At 30.6% G+C, this 11041-nt stretch overlaps 1 protein-coding gene across 1 annotated transcript; it reads left to right on the forward strand.

The window, feature by feature from the left end:
* Nucleotides 1-9397: 9397 nt before the first annotated feature.
* On the forward strand, nt 9398-10357 carry LOC114187140 (glutaredoxin-C9-like). Its single transcript, XM_028075282.1, has one exon. It carries the CDS (start codon nt 9544-9546, stop codon nt 9946-9948), a length of 405 nt encoding a protein of 134 aa, XP_027931083.1. The 5' UTR covers nt 9398-9543; the 3' UTR covers nt 9949-10357.
* Nucleotides 10358-11041: the final 684 nt, after the last annotated feature.

Genomic DNA, 11041 nt, shown 5'->3' on the forward strand with positions numbered 1-11041 from the left:
CGTCTCGAAACAGTAAGTGGAACTTTCTTCAACCGGTACTTGTCAGTGATTTCTGGTCACTGCAAAAAACCAAGTTGCGGAATGCTAATTGGGTCAAAATCCTATTTCCTCTCAAAGTCCAAAAACAACACTTTTTTAGTGACAGGGAAGTCTTTGGTTACAGGTGGATCATAGCCATGGACCAAACACATCACTCTGATTAATTTATCTCGTATATTTGTGGAAATCTTCAGTGCTGGTATTTGACTAGATAGTAGTTTTTCTCGTAGAATGGTTGATGAAATTGTGTTTGAAAGTAGAATTGGTCAAACTCAAGTGATATATCAAAAAATGTAAATTTTATACCGAAAGCAATATACTCTTGGTAAATTAAAACTTCTCAGAAGTATTTCATTGTATAACCTTATGCTTGGAACTATTTCATCTCTAAATTTTCTTACCATTTAGCATGAAAACACTTATAAAAGCAATTAAAGATTATTAATTTAAAAATGGTCTTGTTTTCAAATATAAATTTGCATTTTTTAAATTGAGGAATTTGTGCTACAAAATATTATTTTAAATAATTAATTTTAATTATTTCCCCAAATTGGTGCACGGGTTGAAGTACAATTTTAGTTTTTTTTTCTTTAAATTTAAGGTACACTTGTGCTTCTAAACTAGTTTTAGTGTGTATTAAACACCTAGGGGCTTGTTTACTGGCACTAGTTTTTTTATTTGTAATGGTATAATTTTTATTTTATTTACTTATTTTAATTTAGGTTGATTGCAACCAAAGTTAAATTTTTTTTAATGTAAATTGAAAAGGTGAGAAAAGTTTATACAAAATTTTATCATAAAATAATTGTATATTGAAGAGAAGTAACTCTTTATTGTTTCATTTAAAACTGGATCATTCATTTCATTACTAATAATAGTGTTTTTTTTTTATTGTTCTCTTTACATATTAGGATGTGAATAAATGTTAAAACTGTACATGACGATCAAACAATAATTGTCATTTCAAACTGGGCGAAAGAATTAATTTCATAAAATTTATTAATGGATTTCAATATGTAAACTTATAAATGCTAACAGAAACATACCAGAATAACTTTCATGTATGTCCTTTTTTTTTAATTAACCATAATCTTTTTTTTTTCGAATTTGGTTTTGGTTTTGACAAAATTCGATAGAAGACTAGTGTTCCTTGGAAACAAAGTTAATCACTCGTGTTGCACAAGAAATACGGAAACTTAGTCAAATCCCAAATGAAAAACCAAACGACAAAAATATGAACTTCTAGAACAAGGTCGCGTAAATATTTTTTTCCACTTTTGTTAACATCTTATTGATGTGTATTGAATAATATTTTGTCTACTTTCATATATTCAATAATTCAATATATTAATTAAAACATGCCCAGCTGGCTTTTTATTATCTACTGTCTCCCCCATACGTCATTATTTTCTCTATATACCTTCGAACTCATTTCCAAATGAGTTTCTTAAGATATTGGCTTTGGATTCTCTTGTTTTTAGTAAGTTTACGAATTCTGATTCGTTAGTTTCGATTCTGCATGCTTAAATTTGCCATTGTTGATGTAACTCGCTAGCATTTTGTGTATGTGTTGTTAGAAATTTTCTGAGTGAGCCTTTGTAAAAAAAAAAAATGGACCAAATATAAAAATCGGTTTAATATATTAGTTAAACTTTATTTAAATATAATTGCACTTATGATGTTTGATGATATTTAGTAGTTTTTATTTTCGAGTCCAAACCTTTTTTCCTTTTCTGTGTCGTAACAAATGAAAAATCTGACTCCAATAAGATAAAGTCTTGGTTACAGAGCTTCTTCAAGCCATCACTTTCAACTTTAAAGTGACATAATTTACTTACCTTAAAGTTTATGAAACGAAAAGTAAAAGAAAGTGAACGTAACAATTCTGGTCAAAAACAGCAAACCTTCCAACATCTCTAATTGCCAACAACACGAAGTGCCAAACCTTCGTAAAAACATAACTGTTGGGTTAGATAGTATAGAAAATAAAAATGTCACATGTCAAGTTATTTTTGGGACAACATAGAGATGAGAAAGGTGATTTACTTCCTAAAAAATGACATTCTTAACTTTCAGTTGGGACTTGGGACCATATGTCATTAATCTTTTTTTCGATATACAGGACCACATGTAATTAATGTTGCACTGATATCCCTTTTTTCCTCATGTTTTTACCTCTAGTCAAATTTCTCATTCTTACCATAAATGCTAAAGTATTTATGGCCTTTAAAATATAGATGTCTTCTTAGAGGCTAGAGAGATAAGGTTGTTAAAGTATGAGAAATATATAAAAATAAATAAATTATGTAATCCATTTATTTTAATTACCAAAACCTATCTACTTCCTACATAAGTCATTTTTTTTTGGCTAATAATTAATCAATCTCCCACAGTCTTTGTTGAGTGCATTTTCTGAGACAATTTCATAATCTGTCTCCAGGGTTGATTACCTCACTTTTAGTCATGGATTCATCATGGTAATGCAAAATGTCTGATAAACAAGTTTGTGTTCATATAATGAAAAATCTAATTTATTACATTGGTTGCTATATATACTGTTATCCCATGCCCATTTTGCAGAAGGAAGTAACTTTGACTTCCAAAAGTATACAAAAGGGGCTCTGGAGAAAGATTTCAGAGTGGTAGTGGGATTAAGGTACTGACACTACCCACCATGACTTCAATGAAAGCGACTCAATATTATATCATCCATTCTCGTTTTGCAGTGCCAAAAATTCATCAGAAATATAATTGCATTCTGTGAGCACACTCTGTACATATATTCTTCAATTCAAATGGTAACAATTAAACTAGATAATTATGCTCAAAGAACTTGCATTTTGCTTTCTCTCTTTTTCCTTCTGCAGCATTCCACACCCCTCTAATGGTAAGTCCTTTTTCTTGGCCATGGCACTTTTTGGATATAATAATAAGTGGTATTCGGTTTTATGTTGTATAGGTGCTTTTATTGGTGGGAACAAAGCTATAAAGCATTATAACATACATGTGTTTGGACAGTCATGACATGACAAATCCCAGATGATTAAAGGGACTTTTCCCTATCAGACCCAGTGACCGCTTTTTCTGGTTTGGATGACCATAATTTATTTCTGCACCCCCATGTTTTCTTTCCCACCCCATACTTTTTAAAATTCCAATTATACCCCTTCTGTAATTAATAGAACAAGATATTTTAGATTATACCATCCGTAATACAAATTTACATTTGAATTGCACAATCTATAATACAAATTTGGAGGCAATTAGGAGTGCAAATTTGTAACAAGGGTAACTAAGTCATTTCATCAAGACTGTGGGGTTGCAGGAAGAAAACATGGGGATGCCGGAAGAAATCCCCTTGGATGACCTGCTTTTAGGCTCCAATTGGACAGGCCCATCATCTATCTAAACTTCTTTTAACATTAGAAATTTTGTCTCAGTCAGTGAGCATATCAGAAGTCTCACTCACAGGGTTACTGCTACCGATTAAAACATTTTATAAGGAAATATTTAATGCATGAAACCTTATGGATTGGTTTTTAGAAAAGAGGATCAAGTCAAACTTTTTATTTGATTCTTTTAAAAATGAAGACCGGATGAAGTATCAGCAGGTTTACTTATAAATGTAACGGATATAAGTTTTAATAAATAAAATAACAAATATCTAAGGAAGAGAAAACCATTTCTCCTTCTCTTTTCGGTGATATTAGAATTATACCAAATTGTCTAATAGGACAACAGAGTAAAGTTCTTTTCGGGTCAATTTTTTAACTGACACTAAAATATAAAATAATTTATAAATAAGCTATATAGTAGTGGAGAAGAAGTATATCATGGTACCAAATCAACTTGTAAACTCAACTACTACTTTCTTAATATGAAAAAAAAAATACATCTATTTGTTTCAAATTTAAAACAGCAATAGAACACGAATCTGGTTGAAGTTCATAATCTCACACATTTCTCTCTACTTGTTGAATTTGCCAAATGAAGTACGAGAAAAGAAAACATTGTTATATAAATGAATAAAAAAGAGTCGTGAAAAGTACGTGTATAGTGATAGGAATGGTATTATATATGATTTATATAAGTTTGGGTTTGGAGTAGTAAAATATTAGACGTATAAGGTGAGAGTTTCGTCACTACTTACGTTGCAAGGGTCCATTAAAATGACGTGCATAAAATGTGGAGAGTGTGTGGGAGATGATTTGTGTGGGCGATTGATTGGTGAATATTTTAGTGATTACCCAATACACATCTAAAACCATTGGAAAGTCAAATTTTGCGTACAAAGGAAGTGTGGAATAATGTGGATACTGGATCGTGTGGTCCCTCTCAAGATTCTATATAATAAAAACTATGGTAGTTGATGGAGTACATGGTTTTAACCTTTCATGGGGCGAAAGTGACTATGGAGAAGATAAGTCATAAACCATGAAATCCATATATAGACGTATTTTATTTTATTTTGTTTTCTTTTGTTTCGACGCTTTTCAATTGCTGGCTATGTGCCACCTTTGCATTTCTCACTCTGCAATTGTCAAAAAATAATGGATATTTATGCATACACTCTACACTTGTATTGTATAGCTTTGAAGGTTCAAAAATAATCAATACGTAATTATTGTATTTTTTTTTCTTTGAATTTGAATATTCAAATAAATGTGGTATAGAGTGAAGGGTGGAATGGTCACAATAGGCGTGTAACATGCACACAATGTAATGGTATAGGTATAAATAATTAATATGCATCTACTTTAGACTAAATAGAGATGTATATTAGTTGCTTCGGGTTCCATTATTTTCCTTTTTGGTGGGCGCGGGTGTTTATTACAAAAGGAAAATAGAATACTACCTTTTTCTGACAAATTATAAATATACCGAAAATCTAGTGTTTGCTTATTTTTGCCATTGTGTATAAAATAGGAATCTTTTGCTCCTGCAAGGAAATATCCGAAAGTTGAGTTGCCTTCAAGTTATAATTAGAAAAAACAGAATGTGAATGTCTCTAGGTGGTAAAACAATGCTCAACGTTGAATTCAATAACATATTAATACTTCACAAGCTGTCTAAGCTCAATAATACCCAACACTGCATTCAAAGTATCCTTCTTTTTTGGAAAAAAAAAATTGCTTTTTTTTTGTTGGAATTCGTAGAAAATAATATATCTTCATAACTCGAATAATCGTATAATTTAAAAAAAATAATCCTTGTGTCCTAAAGTTTCTAACCTCAGTGACTACGGAAGTACTGTATTACATCTGCCAGAAACCTGAACGGTCTTGTTCCCATGAGAATCTTTTGAATGCATCACTGTCCACCTCCACCATCATCATCCAATATTGGTTGTTTGCTTATTTTAATGTCATAATGATGGAGATGCATATACATATTTTGAAGACTAGTAGCTCATTACACAAAATGCTATTACTTACCTGTCAAACACCTTATCCACAATCCTCTCTACCATCATTCTTAACCTTTTCGATGATTTAATTTTAACCATGAAACTGTGTGAAAAAAAAAAACACGTAACTTCATTAAAAGAAAAGACATACATTTCGTTTTTAAATATGAAGAATTGAATTCTATTGTTAAATCTAGCACTACCTCGGTATAAATGACTTTGTAATTCTAAACCCGCACTTAATTCGCAAACAGCAAGATGTGTATATACATTGAATGGGACAAGGTAAAGAGGTATACATAAAGTGCATGTGCAAACTAGTCCAAACAAAAATCACGTTCAATTCTGAATTAAAAGACGTCGACAGAACACGATGTACCTAATAAAATGTTTATACACACGACTTAATCCAGCATGTTTCTTTTTTGTGTTAGATTCATCTCCAAGGATGTATCTCATTTAGAGGGAAAAAAATAAACAAAAACTGATGGGTAACAAAAGTTTAGAAAGTGAAATAGAAAGTAAAATTTATGACAAAAGTGGATGGGTAACAGAGTGTTTGAGTTCAGGACCCCATAACACGTTGTAATTGATGGGTTTGATTTAATGTTTTGTGAATGAGAAATGAATCTTATCTAGTCAACCACCTGTGAGAGACCATTTTATAATATTATTATTGTATTAAAAAATGAAAAAACTCAAGAAAAACGTGTAGTGGGACTGAACCACCCACACTCGCTCACTCGGAACACTCAGATTGGAAAAAACGACAGCTCCTGAACATATGGACGGTGAAGATGGTTGTGCTTCCCACAAGCACGTGGCCAGCCAATGGAGTTCCTTCAAATGGATAACGACGTCATCGCAACGTTGTCGTTTTCGCTGCACCGTCCTTTACTGTGTCTCACTCACTACAACAATGCTTCTCACTCTTATACACTATTATATTACAGCCCCTCAAGATGTGTCTCTGGACGGTGCCACGTCACCCCTGTTTATGCAATTACCATTTGAATGAAAAAAACTATATTTTACTAAATTATTGCTCCCCTCACCAAAATATATGATTTCACCACCATCAATCATTTCATCACTTTTTAATTATTCCACTTACCATATTTTTCTCTCAATTCAATGAATTAAAATCTGCATGCTTTACAAATATTTATATTCTACTTTTTTGGATTTTAATTCTGTTCAAACATAATCTTTGTTATATTCCTCGTTATATATGTGTCTGATTTCGGGGTGAGTAAAATACAACTGCCAAAATAAAACAGAAATATTTGTTGAAGCGTAAATATATTTAATTAGATGTAACAAATGATCATAGTTTTTTGTCCGAACCAAAATTTGAAAGGAAAAAAAATTGTTGAAAAATGAAACTCTAAATGATCTAATTTTGCCTCTTTCCTTCTAAGAAAATTACCAAATTTATTTTTATACATGGAATTTATTTTTCTTTTTAGAACTCAGTTCAATAAAAAATTTATTTAATATTATGAAATTAATATAAATCACAGCAAACTCATACGAGCAGAGGATTGAGCCCACAGAATGGTACTTGTAATTAAATTGTTTGAATATATTTATCAATGTTTCTCTGTTAAAATGAAAAAAAATTATTTGAAGTCATGTCACCTAATGCTGTCCTTCAGTTCAGGAAGATATTTTTCTCACGAAGTACAGCCTGTTAAGATTTAAAATTCAACAAACTAATTACGGTTGAAAATACAAGCGTAACTGTCTGTTTTTTTTAATTAGGATATCTTATAATTTTGTATGAAAATATTATTTTTTATTTTATATAATTTTTGAATATATGAAAATAGAATAAGTAAATATTATTTATTGTGTGTCATATTTTAACGTTGGAATAAAATGGATAATATTTTAAATACTTATACATTAAGTATACATAGAATGTGATTTTTTCTTTTAATTAGGAGTGGATTTCTTACGGCTATTCATTAATTTAATTTTTAATTTTTTCACTATTATAAATTATGTAAAATAACTTCAAAATATTATTAAAATAAAATTATATATATATATATATATATATATATATATATATATTGTTGGACAAATAAAAATAATATATCTTGAAAAGTCCTACATCACTTAGAATAACTAAAAAATAAGTGTTAGTGACTATATAATGGACTTTAAGTCCATGATATTTCTTGCTTTGAGTCAAAGATACTTCAAGCTTATTTTTGACTCTTCTTATTTGTTAATGCTCTTATAATAAGAGCGTTGTGAGTTTGGGTTAAATTTATTGCTTTGGAGAGTGTGAGTGCAATCGATGTATGAATGTGTTGTCTATGTATTTTTTTGTATTTATTTTATTTCTCTATTAATAAAGTGATTCTTGATGGATTTTTTTCAATATATATATATATATATATATAAAGTTTTATTTTTTTATACGTGTACTTGTTATGTTTATGTGGGAAAAATTACTGCATTTTCATCAAAATAGTATAATTATTAAAATCTACTAAATTTTATATATCTTAAAAGATTAAAATAGACAATTGTATTTGTCTGCAAGATTTATTTCAAATAAATTGTGCTCTAAAGACAACTTTTTTAACTTCTTTAAAAACATATTTGTCTAGAAATACGACAAATGTTATAAAAAGCTAAAATAGGATCTAGAAAAACAATCTTAGATAACCTTTATCCATAGCTGGATGTTTTATTTGTCCAAAATCAATTCAATAATTTGCCAATGCAAGTAGACCACACCACCTTCTTCTAATTTTAACATGTTCCATATCATTTATAATTGATAAGAAAGATACATAAACTTTATCAAACCTAAACTGATTTTTTGTAATTGAACTGTGATGGATTTGTTAAACCCAACCTTTTCCATATTTGAAAATTCTTCCCGCTTGGGACAGTGATCACAGTTCTTTAACCTTACTATCACAGCATAGGATCATGTGAATTTATCTTTTGTGTTGCATCCATCTATTTTTTATATATGTGCAACATTGTTTCCAAAATCACATAGACAAAGATCAATACCAATTAAGATGACATTTCCACATAGGTGCTAATCACGGGGATGCAGAGAGGGTCATTTTAGTAAATATTATTTTATCTTTCTTATCTTTTCTCCTCATTGACCACACTTTCTTCCACCTAAAACCCACTCATCGTTATTCTTGTATTATTTAATTCTCCAACATTTTGTATGGAAAGAAAGAAAAATATAAAATTAAAAAAAATTATGATGTGATGAGAAATAATTTATATAATTTATGTATTTTAAGGTGTGATATAGTTAAGATGTGAAAATTCACGATAGTATATATAAGATAACCTTATTTAAAAGTATAAGACAAAACACAAAATATAAATAACAATAAAAACGTTATACAAATAAAATAACATAACATGTTACTGTTGTTACTCTGTAACATAACAAAACTCATAAATATAAAAGAAGTTAAAGTGATATAAAAGTTTTAATTATTAAATAATTACAACAATTAATAAAAACAATTATATTTACACAATTTTCTCTAATAAAATTATTTATAAAATGTTAATTTTTTTCCTACTAGTATGAAGCCTCCACTATCATTAAAAATGTCTAATAAATTTACAAAAAACAAAATATCTGTACCATTATCCATGGATATATACATTATTACTCCAACGTATATGTCTATTCATTTCACCTAAATAAATTATTGATATATAAATTGATAATATAAAACATTGAATTATTAACACGTAATAAGTTGTCTATGCAAAGAAGGAAGTTAAGCAGTGATATACAAAATGAGAAGAAGTTAGTAAGAAAGAAAGGTAACTGATTTATCGGGACAAAACAAAACATAAAACATTGGAGAGAAGCATCTCAGCATTTCATCATGTCATGGATGTAACTTCCCCGAATGTGTTGACCGCGTTGGTGACGTAATAGCGCGTCACCCGCAACAGCGGTGACGTACAATTATGTAACTGCCGTTGACGTTACAGTCCCCCTCCCTTCACTTTCTTTATATTTCCATCTCTGTCCTCCTTTACTCCTCCCTCTTCCACACCTTTCTCTCTTTCTCTTTTCTCTCTCTACCATGCACCAAGCCATTCCCTACAGAACTTGCATCCCTGCCGGCGGCGGACGTGACCAGTCACACGCTGGAGGGACCGTGGAATCCAATGGTGCTGATCCAGCCAGTGTGGCCACAGTGGTTTCAGAAAACGCCGTCGTCATCATTGGGAGACGGGACTGCTGCATGTGCCACGTGGTCAAAAGGTTGTTACAAGGCCTTGGAGTCAACCCTCCCGTTTACGAGGTTCACGAGGACCACGAAGCTGCCGTTGCTCGCCACCTCTCCCCCCACACCGCAGAAACACTCCAGTTTCCGGCGGTGTTCCTTGCCGGCAAACTCTTCGGAGGGTTGGAACGTGTCATGGCCACTCATATATCAGGTGAATTGGTTCCCATATTGAAGGATGCTGGTGCCTTGTGGCTCTGACTAATTTACCTCTTTTTTTTACCAAATTTCTTGAGAGGGAAATTAATCACATATAGAAAAATTTTCTTTGATTGATTTCCTTCTTCTTCCTTTTTTTTTTTCCTTTTTCTAAAAGGCTCTTGGATGGGAGAGAGGAACTGCGTGGTGTTGTGAATAACTGCGTCATGTTGAGAAACGAAGAGATTCTGTACATTATGTTTCAGTTAGTTAAATTTGACCTACAAGTTCATCTTGAATCTTGAGAATCTCTCAGAGAATCATATTCTAACTGTGCTCGAGTCACCTATTTATGCTAAAAGGAAACAAATGAATCCAGAATAACTAAGAGGCAAATGTGCTGTCTGTAACTAGTTGTATTATGAATATGATTTGATATTTTTTTAATTACAATAGTTCTCTTATTTTAGAATTTTGGTTAATTTGTGTTTTTTTTTAATTACAAATAAGGTGCCCGATCTATATTCGTTTTTTTCTTTTGTACCGGATGAGAGAAGGAGATGTTTTTAATATATTAGTTTTGAATGAGTAGATGGGGACATGAAGTTGATGATGATATTGGATCTGAATGAGTTTGATTATTTGAAGCAGATGCATACGAGAAAACCAGACCAGGTCAATCGTACCCAATATATTGCGTAGAAAATACCAAATTTACATATCTTCTTTCTGTCAAGAAAAGTCTAACTGTGCATTATTTAGAAAATTAATTTTAAATTAGTTATTATTAACAAAGAGCGATGAAGATTTATTAAAGTTGAGTTAGAGATTACATTATGAATATGGTACGTAAAGAGCTTTCGAATCACCTGATATCCAAAAATCATTTTTTTTTATTAAATAAGATATCGATATTCTGACACCATTTTTTTATATATTTTTTCATTTTCTTATTTTTTCTTCATCTCTTTGTCATATTTTTGTCACCATTACCTCTTATTTATCCTATTTTCTTTTTTTTTCTCTTTTCTACATTATTCTTCTTCTTTTTAATATTTTTTATTTATTAATAAATATTTTACTGTATTTCATAAGAAAACCGTGACCATATTTCGGATAGATAAAAGTAAATTTGAATAAAAGATGTTAAGGCGCT

The sequence above is a fragment of the Vigna unguiculata genome, chromosome 6, assembly GCF_004118075.2.
Source record: "Vigna unguiculata cultivar IT97K-499-35 chromosome 6, ASM411807v1, whole genome shotgun sequence".
Taxonomy (NCBI): domain Eukaryota; kingdom Viridiplantae; phylum Streptophyta; class Magnoliopsida; order Fabales; family Fabaceae; genus Vigna; species Vigna unguiculata.